Raw genomic sequence first — 17,316 nt, 5'->3', positions numbered from 1 at the left:
TACACTGTCAAAAACATGATTCCTTTATAAGGAAATGATCCTGTTTCATTGCTATCTCGAAAGCCAACAATACTATACATATCTGCAAGCTAGTGGATATTATCCTCCACGCCGCTGACGTACGTGGACATATATCTGTATAGTATATGTATGTGAGAGCAAAGCTAATAGCTTTCTTGTCCTTCCAGGCGATGGTGATAGTCCCGGAAAGGTTCATGCAAATTCGACTCGATTCCAATTGAGCAGGGGATTATGTGTTGTTGCAACACTAATAGTTATCTTCATGTAGGTGACGTACTAACCGTAGGCAATTTGTGCAATGTAAAAAAAACGGGCGATTCTCGTCGAATTTTCAACCATAAAATTGGTATCTAACCTCTTTCGATGCCTAGCGACTTGCCGAAGGCCATCGTGCCTCCTTTTCTTTGCTGTTATTAACCAATTTCATCATCATGCGTGTGAGTGTGTACATTTGTACTGTATATTCATGTTAATACAACATATAAAACCGCTCTGTGTATACGGTGGTGCTTGTTGTATTTAATACTCCTTCATATAATTATACGACCATAACAATACATTTTTTTAGAGTTACTTAAACGTAGCATGCAAATGCGTAGCATGGCGCTGAATTGCTTCTGCCAGCTCCTTACAAAGTGAAGTCCCTTATTGCATGCTAATTTTTTTAATGGAAAGTTGCTATCAATAACCCCTGCTCGTAGGATATTTGCGCCAAGCTCTCATCTATATATATATATATATATATATAGTGCCATTTTATACTTGTCTGCTTAATTATGCCCTTCCACTTTGGAACTACGCCCATTGCGACAGTGTCTCTAACAATACAGCAACAACAACTATTATAACGATTTTTTTAAATATTTTACTGCCCGTGTGTTCCTATAATCCGGGAAAATTGTTTCCTGGTCAACGGGATCACTTGTCGTAACATGACGGGGCCGCTAACCACCACTGTGGTGTGGTGTAACGGCACTCTAATCGCGACTCCGGCTCTGTGTGTGTGCGTGTGTCTGTGTGTGTTTGTGTGTGTCTGTGTTTCTGTCTGATCGGCTAACTCCGGTGTAGACTCTGGTGTCGATGGTGATTATGACGGTTATGGCGAGAACGTGAATCCAGCAGAGATGCTTGGCAGTCTCGTGGCCTCATCGGAGAAGCAACCCTTTACCGTAGTGAAACGCGCAGACGGCGAACGCGTCTACGTCTGCGACGTATGCGGCTACGAAACTCGGTTTGTGATTCTACATTTATTCCAGGATTACATATATAGCTTCTGGGCTGTATAAGAGCATGCGTTTTCCTAGCAACAGCCTCATGGCACTAAATGCTTCGGTCCTCATGGATACAACAAAGACATACATATAAAATACCAGCTTACGATAACTGTGCTCATAATATTTATACTTCGAAGACATTCTGTAAAGCTTGTCGTCGCAGAGGCCTGATTGACCGTTTCCATTAACTGTTTATGCACCGCAGATACAAAAATGTCGTTACTGACCACGTGCGAAAACATACCGGCGAACGACCGTTTGCATGTCCATACTGCTCGTTCCGGTGCTCCCAGAAGCCTAATTGGCGACGACACATACGACGAATACACGTTGGCAAGCCATACTACTTGAACGACCCCGGGTCACTACCCCGAGAGCGTGCGTCCCTTCTCGGAGCCGCAGCTCAAGCGGCGCGAAAAAGCCTCCTACAAACTGAATTCAGCTGCTCAATGTGCGAGTACACATCGAACGTTCCAGGAGCCGACCTTGTTCACATGTCAATGCATCTGAATGACACTATTTAATCTGATCTCGTAAACGATATTGTTCAACCCAAGTCATTTGGCCTCTGTTTTCTACGGACAGGGCTAGGTGTTTTCTCAATGGTTGGGCCGAGTTTGTTCGATAACTGTATTTCCACAGTAGCACAAACCGAAGCGAGACCAACTACGTACTACATGAAAAGAATCACAAATTATTTACACACCTCACACATGTTGTATCAGTCCGTTTTGGAAAGAGCTCAATACCCCTTGTTATATCATCGATCGTAAGAAGCCTGGTACTGTTTTCAACAGGTGTTGAATATTGTTGACAGCCTTCGACCTTAGACCGTAACACAAAAAGACTGATTGAGATAATATTATGTTGAGTGGCAAACACAACTTAAAGGTGTGGAGGCAAAGGACATGTTGTATATCTAATGTTTCCGACTCTGGATTTTGTTTCTCGTTGTCAGTCAACAACGCTAAGATCGGATCTTACAGGAAACCAGTCGAGAGAAGTTCTCGGTGCAGTACCATGGCAGTTCTTTGCAGATCAGATTCAACGAGGTAGAATACACAGATTTCCATATTAGTTTTCAGTAAAGCGTATCTACGTACATATACTCTTCGAAGCAAAAACGATATAATTTACATCGGCGAGAGCATAAAGAACAAACAAAGTTTTTGTTGGAAGACGATTGAGAATGATGTATCTGAAGAGTGAGATGTTTCGTAAATGCCCGGTGAAAAGGAACGAATTCAGGACGAGATCCGTCTACAAGAACATCAGTGTTTTTCGTTGTGCAAGACGGACACAGAGATAAACAGATTGTAACTTTACAATTTATATCATATATTTTCATTAACTTCACACAGAAGATGCCGTGCATTTGCTCAGCCAGTGCTGTTTATATAGGTAATCAACAACAAATTGAAGAGAATATATTCATGAAGAAGGACATTGATTGTCAGGCCTCAACATATCTATGTCGGGTTTTGACTTCGTGTTCGAAAACGAATCTAGTCGATTGATTCCGGTGCGAACAAGTTCACACGTACTTTGTCTGAAGAGCTATTACGACTGTAACTTAATCTCAACCTGTAACTCTAATGTGACGGGTTTACATTGATGGCAAGAACTTGCCGTGCTCTCCGCCACGATACAATAAGAAAGCAGATGCTAGCGGTGAGAATTCCATTTCGTTTGGCTGTAGTAGCTGTCGTGTGGAATTCACAGATGTATCTCAAAGCCATTCATTTATATATACACATATTATATATATATATATAGGAGACCACTATGGAAAAGTAAACCAAACACTTATTGACATTGATGATTATAAAGACATATCATATTTATAAAGTGAAAGGACAAACATATAGTCATATTATCACACAGAGGTCACTTGCTTGAGCGAAACTGACCATCACAGTATATTAACTCTGACATATATATATATATATATATATATATATATATATATATATATAGCGCAAACCCGTATGGTTGAATGTACAATCAGCCTCGTTGGAAAATGTCGTCAAGAAATTATGGCATGTTCCATATAGTTGCAAAAAGACGCGGGCGACTTTTTGTTTACCTGATGACATTCCGCTAATTAGATGCTAAAATATTACCACCATCATCATCATTATTATTATTATTACTTGATGTCACGAATGGTGCGAATTTTCGAAACTGTACCAGAAATTCATGTGCGAAACAAAGAGTCAACGCGATACTTCGGACAGGTTGCCAATTAAAGCTTTTTATACATACAGGGTGATTTGAAAGTAACGCTTTTGTTTCTGAAGCATAAAAAACTAGAAGAATACGACAAAATTAAATAAACGTACTAGTGTTCAGTTTTTGATACAAACTTCACAACCGTTACATTTCTCCAACTACTGAGGAGGATCGCACGAGATCTCACGATCGGGATATCATACAACTAATATATTTTGATATTGCCATATATATTATATATAAATATATATATTTAATATTAGAAAAAATACGATGCGACATTATATTTTTAATTGGGGTAACTGCTGTATAGCAATTATAGAAACAGGTGTCATACACAATATAATGTCGTTAAGATGATCATAAACACCAACGAGATTGAAAGAAAATTTATATTCTAGTCGGCAGGAGAAGAAAGATATTTTCTAATGTACTGATTTTTCAATGAGTCGCGCCCATTTTGTCATATTTTATATCGAATAAATAAATATATAAACGCATTTATATTAATTAACAGTGTTGTGTATTCTTTGTGATGCAGGCCCGTACACTAACATGATAGTTCTTCTTTTGAGATCTACGTTAACAGCGATCTTACGCTGTCATATTTTATTGATATTTCTTTACCGTAGATTTGAACCTACGATGCCTGAATGAATGCTAGTGTATCCTGCTAAACCTGTTACTTTGTTCAAGATCAATATGAGCATATCCACGATGCACATATGAAGCCGGTAACATATAGTCGTGCGATAAGAAGCCGATTAGTGTTCTTTCTTTCTGACGCGTCGCTGAGATCTTGCTTTTGTTGACCGATGCCGCGTTTCCAAGTGAGAGCAGACATTTATAATGACTAGACGGTGAATTTTTCAGCACGAGAACGATTGGAGTATAAAAGCCGAAAAGAGTCAAGCGGAAGAAACCGCCTCATTGTTTCCTGTACATCGTCATACATAATTTCCATCACAAATTATGAGCAGACGCGCCCTTTCATAAGCTTTCAAGGAGGGTTGTGTTTGCGGTAGATAGAAAAAGATAGCAAATCCAGTGCAGCAGCTGGCTACAAACGCTGACCCTTAGGGGCCTGGTAAATCAACTAGTCTTCTAAGCTTTGCAATGCTCTAAACTTTTAAGGCTGTTTTTTTTCCAGTTCAGATGACATAACGAGCGAGTGATCATAATCGATCTAGTGAGATGCTATGCCAAACAACACAATGTCCATAGAGATACATATCTCTATGAAAATTGTGTTGTTGAGCACGTTGTTGTTGTCCAAGCCAAAATTAAAGCAAGTATTTATTATATATCAAAACAACATTATGAAACACATGCGCCATTTTAATCGATGACCTGGTGCCATTTTTCTGCTATAGAACTTTCCTGCAGAGACCGAAACAGCTGATAGCCTAATAGGAAGATCCGAGCCAAACGGTAACTGTATAAAAATTTCCCATAATTTTCACCAGGTCACATATGGTCTGACACGGTCATGGTGGAAGACGACGCCCCTTGCGTTCACTGGTGTCAGTAAATTTTTTCAGAAATTTGTTGTAATTTTCTTAGCTTTTTAAAGTAGATGTCAAAATCAATTGTTTGGCCACATGGCAGCAACTGACAATACATGATTTCCTTTTAATACATCCAGATACATAGCATCACCTTCTTTAGTATCAGGCCGGGTTTTACCAGAGATAATGAAGCGTTGCACATATTGTCATTCATAATCCACTTTTTATTACCTGAAATTAACCGCCTTAAGAAGGGCTCAGTTCCGTCGCTTCGCTGTTACGTTGGTGATAACATGAAGGAGTGAATGGTTCTCCGTCAATTATTTTTAGCCGCTGTTTCACTACCGTCTACTTGTGAGAGTTTAGTTGCCCGGCGTTATTGCTCAACCTTCGCAATCATTTTCCATAGTTGACTGGGCAATATGAGTCTCCGGAATTTTCCGGAAAGAAGTAAGAGAACCATCTTTGAGCCGTTTGATCCGATGACGCATTGATCGTCGAAGAAAAGTTTTAACCAGCGTCTGGGTTTATAGTAATAAATTGAGCAAATTTTTGTAGAAATCTTATCTTTAAACGTTTCTTAAATCTGAATAAAGCTATTCCAACAAATTCAGTTATTTCAAATCTAAGCCTTCAAATGACACCAACGCCGACCTGAAGCGACTCTAATAATAACACGCAATGAGTGATTTTAACACTCTAGTTAAAAAACCGTCATGCATGAACATTAGGTGGATGTTTTGGATAGGGTTAAGGCTGAAGCTATAGGTCAAAAAGATTCGGTGAATGCTATGACCCCTGATTTCAGTCCAAGCGTTAATTCGAGCTGTCACATTAATGTTAATTACCGACTTTGGAAGAACATCCACATTCACTTTACTCTCGTGCAGTCAATTGCTTTCATCCGTGTCTATGGCTTTAACATGACGTACAATTGGTTGGCAGGTTACTAAGGCTCTAATAGTAGTTAAGCTTGCTTAATGTAAGCTGACCGCTGTTGAATATAAGAAAATTTACCAGTATATACTAACTGACAACATTACGACTCGGGTGTGTCCAATTTTTTTTCTTTCGACATACGGCTGTCGAAACATCAGCTTTGGATTGTACTTAAATCCAGGTTTCGAAGAGGACAAGCTTCACGTAATTGACGATGGTTTTCAGCGGATTACGCTAAATGGATTTTCAATGATTCGCTATTGTTTGATATGTAACTACGCAACGTCTCTAAGTTGGTCAAGTATAAACAAGTTGTATAACAAGCTAACTTTGTGCACTCCAGTTGTTTAAGTCATGTTCTTTATTGTTATTATTCTTATTACTATACATTGTTATTATTGAAACACTGTTTTTGTCAGCGCTTGTCTGCTATCAACTCTGATGGAGGAGTTTCCCGTTTGAACGATTGGAGCAACGTCAAAATTTCATGTTTGCTGCCATGTGTAACGGTAAATAGCTTCTTCGCGAGACTGTAGCCTTTGTGGAATGCCTCGTAATCTTTACTACCTTTTTTGTTCCATCCTAATTTAGCCATAGCAGAACACATATAGAACATAATTGGCTCCATTGATAGTACGCTGTCGGCTCCTCGAAGACCACGAGCGCCAAGCAACAAGCTCTCCTGCATAAATAATGATGAGAGATTAATTCGTGCGAGCAGAACTTATGTCGCTCCTGCAAATATCTTTTTCAGTAACTGCGGCAATTAGAATTTTCCGTATAAAAGAAAACTACCTCGAGATGGCCTATTTCATGGGTAGCAACCTGCATTCGAGTCAGCACCCAGAAATGGTAAAAGTCTGTCACGGGAATATCGCCGAACTTTTTTAAAACCTCTGTTCCACCTTCGTACCTGAAAACCAGCAAATGAGTACAACTTGCACAAGCCGCGTCTCTTATGGCGATGATAAAACTCTAGCCGTTGCTATAAAGCTGTTTCGTAATGTTTCAATGTTTGTTAAATAAAAGGAAGAGCTGAGCCTGAAAAAGCGGAGAACGGTAATCCTCCTAAAACTCTGAGTATACCATAGACAATACACTTAACATCTTTAACCTAGTGATTTAATTAACCTAGTAATTCGAAATATCCCCGTAGCCAAATTGGTACCCTAATGAAAAGAACATACGATAGTAAAGACAGATACAGCTAAAACAGATGTCAGGAGCCGGCTTACCATTCCTGCATTGTTTTCTGTTCAGTGAATAGCGTGTCAATTTCAGCAGCGAGCTCTTCATCGCATTCCCTTTTCTGACGTTCCTCTAATGGCTGACGGGCATCGGTAACACATCGTGAGCAACTACAAAGGAAGAAGTAGTTGTTAAGCGTCAACTTCCGCCGTCTTTCGTACGGCAACGTTGTTGGCATATACTGCACCTTCAGTGTACCCGGATCTTTCAGCGTAAATTCTGCCATTGATCTGTAGAGCCAAACTGATGGTTAATTTCCTATAACTTGGCGCGGCACGCTTCACTATCTCATTATATAAGCCAAGTATAGTTCAGTCGTTCAGTTAACACAATCGTATCTCAAACCGACTTGGGTCTCGACGCCGGCCGAAGGTACTACTCGAGTACTCGGCTAATACGAGCTCGACTAACTCATACGTATTTATATTGGGACGCGTTCAAAGAGAGTATATCTATTAGATGTATTGACCGACCAGCCACTCCGACGTCAAAGCCCCTTCGACTAAGGTCTTACTCCGAAAATGTCCTATTAGATGGAGATGACCTTAGCGTATTCGACGAAAAAAATTTGCGGCGCGAAATATTCAAGACCGACCTTTTTGTTGCAAACGAACGCTCATTCGGCTTGTTTTTTTACTCTTTATCTACTTCTTAGATAAATAATATATCGTACGTCAAAACCCGTCAAACGACTATTCAGAAAGATCTAAGAGTACTGAACTGTAGCTCTCGTTTTTAAAAACTGCGGTAATCTTGGCATTGTTTATAATAAATGAAATACTTCAAATGTTCGTTTTTTCGTTTTTGTTATAGCTGGCTTTATCTTATCTAAGGCCAAAGATTAACATGATTGATGATTTATCGATATTCGATCTTTACCTCTTGATGACTTTTCAATCAGTTTTAAGTTTCCTCTCTCTGTCATTAGCTATAATTTCTTTTCAAAGAACGGCCACAATGCAGCGTTTATAATAGATCTTTGAACTTCTACAATGATATTCTCCCACTTACCTGAGTATAAAGCGGCGCCCGTCAAACATGTAAGCGTACTCGTCCGTATCCTCACAAGTGTGATCAACCGATGACGCTGCAAGATAAAGAGCGCGCCCCCGACTGTAGAAATTCGGATCGTTGTGGTCCATTACGCAGTAACTGTTTATGCGGCATTTCATCAACAGCTCCATTGCAACATCATAGTCAATGTCTATGTGGTTTTCAATAAGAGTCATTAGCTCGTCGACGCGTAAGTGGATCTAAAACAAAATTTCAAGCGCTTGGCCCATAAGCAACGTATTTTTACTTAGGCTATGTGCCACATACAACTATACGTTTCGATATTCATTCAGATGTACATATTCTTTTGAAATATTTCGATTGTCGACAGATAACTGCTGTTAAATGTCTGGCGGTCTAGGGCGTTTCGCGACCAAGCGGGCATTAATGAGAATAAGCTTAGGATCAACAAAGAAATGAATATCTAATTAACTTACCGAAGTAAGTTCTTCTTCATTGAGATCACCGACGTGGGACAGTAAATCATCGATTGTGCGTTTGCGGCCAAAGAAATCCCCTACAGTGGGGTTCCCTTTTTCCGCTAGGTATCTTGTTATGGTCCGAATGACCAGGCGCAACTCCTCATCTGGAAGCTCCTCTTCCGCTGGTAAAATACAACATTCATAGTAGTGGTCCCTGTAGTCAGATTCCTGATCGGACACCAAGGTTTCAAATAATAATAGCATTTATAGGAACAATTTCAGTACGAGACTCCAGCATAAGATGTACTAAGCGGCGAAAGATTGCTTATGAGTAAATCACTATAGGCGACTGAAATGTGATAAGAAAATATGGTCGTCTTACTATCATCTGAATTCACTCGGAAATCATTCATAGCATGTTCTTTACCAAAATTCAATTCCAGTTCAAACAGAAAGCAGGAGCCCTATATTCACAAACGATCCATACCAGAAGCATCAAACCTTATTTAATTTTTAGGGATTTTAGACGGTGGTACAATGATCAGACTCTAGGATTCTGTCGCTAGCATAGTCTCCGCTGTGAGGTATGTTTCGTTTAGGATTTTGACGTGGAGATTCAAAATGCAACAATGTGTTTTTCTGGTCCCGTTTTTGCCTATTATTTACCTTACACTCTTCACTGCAGTAGACAACTTTCTGACACCCGCCGCATAGTTCAGTGGCTGTCGAGGAAAAACATAGGGAACACACATACGATATGCTATCGGAACTCACGGAAGCCGCGTACGGCAATTCATCTAAAATTATGTCGCCCGGGCGATAGCTAATTCCCGTCGGGGCAGCTGGCATCTCTTTAAACTTCCTATTCCACCACTGTGATAATTCGTAACGATATTTTTTTCGATCAAAGATTCCAAACCAATTCGTTATCATTCGTAAAAACGGAGACCTTATCCAGCTCGTCATTCTGCTAGCACAAGAACTTCAGATCTGAATTTGCTTAATTTCGACAAGACGACGTGGTTTGAGGTCCAGTGAATTTTTCCACACCTCGCAAATTGTTATCTAAACTAATCCGTATTGATGAATAAAAACTGTTCTAAGGTAAATCAGTGCGGAAGGAAAGCAACAAAAGTTTAGAGATGATAGCATTGTTAACTAGTAACTACAAATTTTATCGTATACGTTGTCGTACAAATTGCATCATCGTCAGTATCCTCGAGGTCGGTATCTATAAATGCTAGTTATAAACATGTCACACGTTTTACAGGACACTGATTCATCCCGTAACACGTATTTCTAACATTTCTAGAGATGTTAGGCTAGTCTATAGATGAGCTCAAAATCTTATGTCTGCTAAGAACTTAATTTAAGTTTTGCTCAAGTATGTATAGTATGAAAGGGGAACGTGACTGTAATGCCGTTTTTCCGGATGCAGGCATAGATCGCGAACAGTCAAGGGTAGTGCTGTTTCCGATTAGCGTTACAATCGAACACAAGCAAAGGGTAATAAAAGCATATGACAAGTAAGCCATGATTATAAAACAGTCAATAAATCCGTGATCCGTGAAAAATAATCTCGCCGTAAAAACAGCATCGTACTGAATGAGATGTGTCAGACTATTTGGATCCTTGTAAACTTGGTCTCAATGTATGGGTTCGATACGTAACTTAAGTATGTCATACCGCAGGTTTCGAGATTTAGGAGCATATTAAGGAGTTGCTGAAAAATGTTGAAAAATTCTTAAGAAGCTTTCACATATTTCATTTCTACCTGTGCGGCCATAATTGGAAGATATTAAACTAATAGTTACTAAAAAATGGCTGGAGGTCTCTCAATTGCAAATCGTCTTGCAATATGAAGTTTTACTAGCTAGCTTTACAAACACATTTAGCAGTCGCACTTGCATGATAGCCTGATGTTACGAAAATATACCTTATTTCGATTAACTAAGTTTATTCGTGTAATTAGAACATTAATAATTATGCTTTAATAAAATAATTTAATTAAGCAAACGTCTCGTCTAGCTATCGCGCTTGAAAAATATCGAGGGTTCCTTGTCTAAGAAGTATAATCAGATGCAGTACCCGCGTGCAAAGTCTACCACAGGCGATGTAACTACAGCATTTCGGTATCTAGTCCTGATAGGACTGTAGCCATATTTAATAGTACGCATGTTCTGTTCTAATTTTTTCGGTCATTGTATTAAGTATCGCTTGGAAGCAGTTTTACCTAACGAACCAACGCCGAATGATAACGAAGCTCATCGACCTTTCAAGGAAAAGTGGTCCCTGTAGAACAATTCGAACTTGACATTTCTCTACGATTAATGATGCCGTACATCTATCGCGCTGGGGATGTCATCCACGAAGATTTGCCGTACGCCGTAGCGGTGAATTTAGAAAATGCCGCTTATATATGTTCATACTGTTACGCGTCCGATGCCGAGATGAAGTGCACGGGTTGTGAAAAATTGGTCTATTGTAACGACGAATGCAAGGTGATCCTTCGAAGAAAAAAACATTATGGAAATGTTTTTTGGTTTGAGGTGATGGTTAAAGTGAATAGCTTAGGTTTCTCTAGAAAAATATGAGGTACTGGCATTTGAGGTATCTTACGATGGAGAAAGGCCTCAGTTTCGTTTGTCGACAGTTCGTTGAATTTAAACACAAGAAATTAAACTTAACATCTCAATTGAATTATAAGTTCAGTGTCTTTATATAACAGAATCAGGATGCGGTCGATCACAACCTCGAATGTAACATACTTCTGAATTGCGATGAGCTTCCGGATGAAGAGTTGCGACTGGTGATTCGAGCTTTGGACAAGTACGTCAGAGAAAGAGATAACCCAACAGTTGGGGATTTCTTCGGCAGTAAACGCACCATGGATGATCTCGTGTCACATATCGATGATCTTAATAGTACAGATCTGGAAGAGGTAAGCAAAGAGCTTTTCCACATCGCTATCAATCATGTTGTGCCCAATTGACTCAGTTAGCTTTTACGTGTAATTAGCGTCGAAAGTAAAAGCTTGTTCATCTGTTAAGATGCAAGCCTTTCGATGGAAAGTCGGGGAATAAGAAACGGTTAGTAATCAAAACAATGGGAGTTATCGCCCGTAATTTCGCTACGGAAAGGAGTGAGCGGAAACGCATAACTAGAGCTGTTATGGCCACATATGTTCGAGACTACATGATGTCGAATAACGTTGCCAGTTAAACCTTATACAAGACGACGCACAGTGCTTCATGAACATATATTTCCGTGATCATCTTTGACACTTTGAAACTTGGAAAAAAGATCTAAACTTGATGATCTTTGAGAGCTAAATCTACCAGCCGAGTTGACACAACACGTCCAGGATTCATTTGTTGGTCGTAATGACCAACAAATGAATCCTGGACGTGTATTATGTTTCGACGCTTTGGCGCCTAGGTATTGTCTGGTTTCTGACCTTTCCTTCACATTTTGTGATAGCTGATAAACAGTAAACTTGCGCTAGACCAGCGCTACATGTATGTAGCGTTTTCAACTGCTAAAAGCACGAATTAACAGGACGAATTAACCAAACCGTATTCGAGTAACTCTTCGTAACGTATTCGAGTAATATAATAATAATAATAATAATAATAATTATTATTATTATTATATAGAGATAATAATAATAATAATAATAAATTAAAGCGTAGCTTGTGTGAGCATTTGGTTTTGCTGTATTTTATGAAATATTAATAAAGGACGTATTCTTCAATACAGAAATTCACTCAGCCGAGGATCTTGGATCGGTAGAACCATTTGCTTTTTGTGGTTGGTTTTTTCGGACCTCCGTTGGCTATTCAATGCCATCCGATACCCTTTCCGTGACAAACATTATTGCTCCCAGCCTGTTAAGGCGTCGCTTGAAATAAACGGCTATAGGGTGACATTGAATGACTTTAGATCCTGTCTGCGGATTTCAAGTAGTACCAGTAGTACACTATATTTGGTAGGGGTCATGAGGCCCAACACGTGTACATTAAAGTTTCCGTAGAAGTCCCAGAGCCGGAAGTTGAGTCACTCCTGGCACCTGAGAACAAGGCAAGGAGCGAAGGAGCAAAGCAAAGAATAATTATTGAACGCTTGCATGTTCAGGAGTGTAATAAAAGCCCCACGCTATTCTTAAACACGCATGTGTACTTTTCTGTAGCAGTAGTGCAATGGGTTGCTCCACAAGGTGCTGTCTTGGAGCATATTCTAGCAGCAACTGATAGGCCTTAAAGGACAGTGTTTCTTGACATTCGTTATTAATCTGTAACTTTTCAGCGCTAGTGTCATTTATGTGAACAGCGGCCTCCGCGCCAAACGTGCTTACTGTGAAATAAGCATGTTGTATTTTAACAAGCTTTTAACGAGGAACAAACATGTTACCATAACTAAGTATTAAATGTATGAAAGTATCAGCTAGAGTAAACGGGTATTTCTCCGCATCAGAAACATCACAACAAACTTTCCTCCTGTTGTTTGGCTCTATGCGTCTACGCGCAGGTCAACGCCCGTACATCAGAGCTGTTAGCCCTATTGGAAGGTCGGTTAGATGTGGGCCATAGCCAAGTGCTGAAGATGCTTATGAAATGCCGAATCAACCGATATTGTTTGATCAATCATAACGAGCCGACTTTCTCAACCCGTGGCCAAGTGGTTTACCTAGGGGCTTCAGCTATCGATCATTCGTGTGTGATTGATGAGACTTACACCTACCTCTTTGACGGACGCCGAATTATTCTCAGGTTAAAATGGGTTTTTTCTCGCAGGCTTAATGACGACACTGACAGGCAGTATTAAACAGTCAAATACCAAATGCAGTTCTTTCTACAATATGGTAACCTGACCTTATCAGTAATGGGTCATTTCAGCCCTTCTTGTATCTACTAAGCGATGTGTTTTAATCTATAAAAGGTCAGTTGTTTTTAGCGTCGTCTAGCGTGCGTGGATTACAAAGCACAAAAATTGAATTAAACATTTTTGTACAAACAATATTTTAAGGCTAGTACATAATAGAAAAATAAGACAAAACTGTAGTATAAAAATCTATCGGCCATACGATGCGGCCTAAGGTTCTAACATCCACCTTTATGGATGCTGTATTTGCGTAATTATTACAGGGCATTGACCGATTTTACTCTGGATGACCCTAAGAACTTACGGATCCATTACTTATCTTCCCAGCTGCCGTATGATCAACGGCGTTCGATGACACTGGACACATATTTTTTCGTGTGCAGCTGCGAAAAATGCGTGGCTCAAGCCCGATGTGTCGAACAGGATCCGGAGTTGAAGGAACTTGCTGATCAGGCTAGTTCCGAAGTTGACGCGCTGTACCAGTCGACTTTAACGACATCTGAATGGTAAATTGTTGAGGAACTTAACCGACTTTGCTTTGATTTCGGTTCAGTAACTTGGTGGAGCGAAAATATCTCACGGGAGATTTCTAGTAAAAGAAAGAAACAAATAAAGTACGATGTCTATTTTACAGGTATAATGAGGGCATGGCGATACTGGAAAAGTTCTTCGAAAAGATCCCGGACGACTTTGCCCTGTTCTGGCTATTGACCCAACTTCAGAATCAAGCAATCGAGCAGGGCTTTCTAGAGGTAATAATTTGTTTCAACACGGACCATTCGGCTTTATGCTTGTTGCACTTATATAAGTAGAAAAAAACATGTAATTACAACACGATTTCAAGTACATACTCTGGCGTCATCTCGAAGCTAAAATAATTTTTCTTCTAGGCGAGCCTGACTCATGGAGCTAATGCTTTACGCTCCGCTAATACAGTTCTATCGATGGAACCGATTTTATTCAATCTTTGTCTTGCTATGGCTAAGCTTGGCTGGAACAAGAGAAATGATAAATGCTACGAAACTTTCGTTGAGGGGACAAAGCTAGCGTCAAAATTATTCACCGTTTCTCACGGGTCAAAACACTCAATAACCGAAACACTTCAGTCGTTCAAAGATGGAACTTACTTCGATTGAAGCATAAGCGCTACGTATGTGGAGAAATAAACTATGCGACTGCACATGACAATCATATTATTAATGATAAACTGACTTTAAAAAAGATAAAATAAAACAGGATCAGAAAAAAATTGAAAAAAAAAAAAATAGCGGCATAACTTACGTACTTAGTACATTGGCGTAATAAACGTAGTGAAAGTTGGCATGCACGCTACGATAAATTACTACGATAAAAGAAACTTATCGTTCAGGGTACTGGGTATTTTCCGTAATCCGTAAATATCTTCAAACATGAAATACTGAATGCGTTCATAAGGAACGTGTCATGCGTGTGACACGTTCCTTAAAACATCCCCGCATGCTACTCATTAGTGAAATCGATAACCTGCTTTTGTCTCAGAGTTTCATTATAATAAATGAAAATAAGAGATTTTCCACGTCAGTAATAGAGTAGTTATCAATGCTGCCTTGTTCGTGACTCGTGTGTCAGACAATAGATCTGCCACCTGTCACAAAGGAAATATCTAGCATGTTGACTTACATTTCTACTAGCTATTTGCGACCGCATTCGTGTCTCCTGTGACGTTCATGTCTTGTATTCTAAGGGTGTAGCGTGTGTTGCTGCGGCACGTTCTGACGGATACTGGCTCAGTCCTAACATTCCCGAATTCGTCCATCGCCCTTCATATAATCCGTCCATGGAAGGAGGTATTGTACGACAGTCTCTCAGACTTTTATTGCGCCCAGAGTAACAGCCACGGTGCGCGCAACGTCTGTTCTGCGCCATTCCTATCCTGTTGTGTTCGTAAATAAGCAGGAGGGGCCGAGAGACATTTTCCTGTCAATGAACATGGCAGCAGTTTGGGGGCTTTGCAAATATGAAACGCCACATGTTATTCTCCTGCTTTTTAGATGCTGATTACGGTGACGTTCTGCTCGGAATACGGGCAACGTCTCGTTCGCGATTGATTAAGCCATTGATGACTTATAACTATAATGAAGCACGACATGGTGTCATTTCAACAAACAAGTTGTGTTCAACAACAGCGACCTGTGAATGATCTTGAAACACAGGTCGTATCGACCCGATTACAAGCATTTGTACAATGAGTGACAATGAGTACCACAAGTGAGTGTCGAGTAACGATTTCACACACAAGGAGTTATGCGTATCGTGTGGCCTGCGGAACGAAGGCGTCATTGAACGATTTTTCTTCAGAACTGTACGCGGAACAGCAGCGACGATCAATGGCGAGCTCTATCGTCAAGCGAAATGAGGGTATTGGATGCGACAAATCTGTCATATCGCTGAGGTTTGAATTGCGCGGCAAACAATCAGCCTGCTTCGAGCCAGGTTCTAAAGTTTTGCTGCGAAGTAGTACCACTTAACTTACCATCTACAGTGGCTATATGCTTTTTGTAGATCCATGTTAAAGACACTGTATATAAAGCAGCGCCGAAAAACCCATCCACCTGAAGCGATGTATTCGTCGAACGGTTGGTAGAATCATCCATACTGGAAGTTCCGTCATCGAGAATTGCGCGGATAAAGAGAACGATCCGTGGGGGATGAAAAATAAACTTGGGATATATATATCTCTATAGTAGATGGCACTGTGGTTCAGTCTGCACTAGTTGAATCCTGAGTCACTTGGATTTCCTCCATGTTGCTCTAACGCGTATTTGGAATCCGGAGGCGGATTCTCTGCTGCATGTGCTGTGATATCAGACGGATTTTTTGTGATTTGTAAGAAGAATTCTCATACGCGCTCATTTCGCGATAATTCTGAAACCCAAAATTGAGAGTATCAAAGTTACTCTTTGTAAATCAAGAGAATCTGCACGATATATTGATACGTTATTTCAGAAATTAATTACATTTCATCTCAATTATCGAATAACTGCACAACAAAGTTAGCTGGAAGAGCCATACCTCACGCTGAAAAACGCGTCCAACCACTGCCTGCTGCCGGACACTTCTTACAATCGCCATAGAGAACGTACGCGCAGGAGCAAGCTGGAAATCTTTTCAAGTCCTAGTACAACTCATTGCAGAAATACGGACGTCGTCTCCCGGTAGTTTGGCAGCCTTCGCCGCCTACCAGGCTTTTAGGCTGTTCTGCGCTTTGTGCCTAGCCTGTTCTTTAGCCAAATGTAATCTAACGAATACGGCTCCTTTGCCTGGTAACAATATCATTAATATTAATTCCTAATTAAAAAATGTACAGCGCCGGGGATACCACGATGGCTGAAATGCTGCTGCCCGGCGGCGATATCTTGTTCCATGACTCTTTGTCTTGGTAAGGCGAGACACCAGTGAAGCCAGGACGAGCGGCTGATTAACTGAGCGAGCGTTCCAGTAAAAAATAAGCTGACTCGCGCGTTTAAGACCCAGCGGAAACGCAAAGTTTCGGGGGGCGCGAAGCTCAGGCAAGAAACTTCGTCGAGTTAGCAGGAGAATTATAGAGAGAAAGTATAGGAAGCTGGCAAAAAGGGACAGGAAAGCAACATGAACAAGTTCAAGTTAGAGGAGCTCCACAAGGCTCTGACTGCTTACATGGTTGCCCTCGGACGAGGCCTATGCGCAGGAGGATCATTGTGGAAGGCATGAAGGAAAATG

At 40.3% G+C, this 17,316-nt stretch overlaps 3 protein-coding genes across 5 annotated transcripts; 2 read left to right on the top strand and 1 right to left on the bottom strand.

Annotated features, from left to right (window-relative positions):
- Positions 1 to 45: 45 nt before the first annotated feature.
- On the top strand, positions 46 to 4,041 carry LOC111264706 (uncharacterized). 2 transcript variants are annotated; one of them, XM_086970165.1, is made up of 3 exons: positions 46 to 285; positions 1,090 to 1,252; positions 1,501 to 4,041. In XM_086970165.1, exons 2-3 carry the CDS (start codon positions 1,146 to 1,148, stop codon positions 1,817 to 1,819), a joined length of 426 nt encoding a protein of 141 aa, XP_086826291.1. In that variant the 5' UTR covers positions 46 to 285; positions 1,090 to 1,145; the 3' UTR covers positions 1,820 to 4,041. The 2 variants fall into 2 exon arrangements, with proteins under 2 accessions (XP_086826291.1, XP_086826290.1); XM_086970164.1 differs by lacking the exon at positions 46 to 285 and having other exon boundaries at positions 297 to 1,252.
- Positions 4,042 to 6,317: 2,276 nt separating this feature from the next.
- Positions 6,318 to 9,655, bottom strand: LOC111264700 (histone-lysine N-methyltransferase SMYD3). Of its 2 annotated transcripts, none has more exons than XM_022840804.2 (6): positions 9,364 to 9,655; positions 8,713 to 8,925; positions 8,234 to 8,475; positions 7,210 to 7,452; positions 6,770 to 6,887; positions 6,318 to 6,656 (listed from the first exon to the last, which is right to left on the bottom strand). In XM_022840804.2, exons 1-6 carry the CDS (start codon positions 9,628 to 9,630, stop codon positions 6,390 to 6,392), a joined length of 1,350 nt encoding a protein of 449 aa, XP_022696539.1. In that variant the 5' UTR covers positions 9,631 to 9,655; the 3' UTR covers positions 6,318 to 6,389. The 2 variants fall into 2 exon arrangements, with proteins under 2 accessions (XP_022696539.1, XP_022696540.1); XM_022840805.2 differs by having other exon boundaries at positions 7,210 to 7,332.
- Positions 9,656 to 10,894: 1,239 nt separating this feature from the next.
- LOC111264699 (N-lysine methyltransferase SMYD2) lies at positions 10,895 to 14,766 on the top strand. Its single transcript, XM_022840803.2, has 6 exons — positions 10,895 to 11,198; positions 11,426 to 11,638; positions 13,225 to 13,466; positions 13,842 to 14,084; positions 14,213 to 14,330; positions 14,469 to 14,766. Exons 1-6 carry the CDS (start codon positions 11,028 to 11,030, stop codon positions 14,712 to 14,714), a joined length of 1,233 nt encoding a protein of 410 aa, XP_022696538.1. The 5' UTR covers positions 10,895 to 11,027; the 3' UTR covers positions 14,715 to 14,766.
- Positions 14,767 to 17,316: the final 2,550 nt, after the last annotated feature.

Source organism: Varroa jacobsoni, unplaced genomic scaffold (assembly GCF_002532875.2).
Source record: "Varroa jacobsoni isolate VJ856 unplaced genomic scaffold, vjacob_1.0 scaffold_887, whole genome shotgun sequence".
Lineage (NCBI taxonomy): Eukaryota > Metazoa > Arthropoda > Arachnida > Mesostigmata > Varroidae > Varroa > Varroa jacobsoni.
Note: the sequence above shows the minus strand (reverse complement) of the source record. Positions and strands in the feature narration are given on the sequence as shown.

Coding starts and splice junctions, on each gene's coding strand:
- LOC111264700 (XM_022840804.2), bottom strand. CDS start 9,630: ATGATAACGAATTGGTTTGGAATCTTTGATCGAAAAAAATATCGTTAC. Junction 8,476..8,712: donor ATGAAGAAGAACTTACTTCG/GTAAGTTAATTA, acceptor ATTTTGTTTTAG/ATCCACTTACGCGTCGACGA. Junction 6,888..7,209: donor CAGAAAACAATGCAGGAATG/GTAAGCCGGCTC, acceptor GCTGGTTTTCAG/GTACGAAGGTGGAACAGAGG.
- LOC111264706 (XM_086970165.1), top strand. CDS start 1,146: ATGCTTGGCAGTCTCGTGGCCTCATCGGAGAAGCAACCCTTTACCGTA. Junction 1,253..1,500: donor GTATGCGGCTACGAAACTCG/GTTTGTGATTCT, acceptor TATGCACCGCAG/ATACAAAAATGTCGTTACTG.
- LOC111264699 (XM_022840803.2), top strand. CDS start 11,028: ATGATGCCGTACATCTATCGCGCTGGGGATGTCATCCACGAAGATTTG. Junction 13,467..13,841: donor GGACGCCGAATTATTCTCAG/GTTAAAATGGGT, acceptor TAATTATTACAG/GGCATTGACCGATTTTACTC. Junction 14,331..14,468: donor TCGAGCAGGGCTTTCTAGAG/GTAATAATTTGT, acceptor TTTTTCTTCTAG/GCGAGCCTGACTCATGGAGC.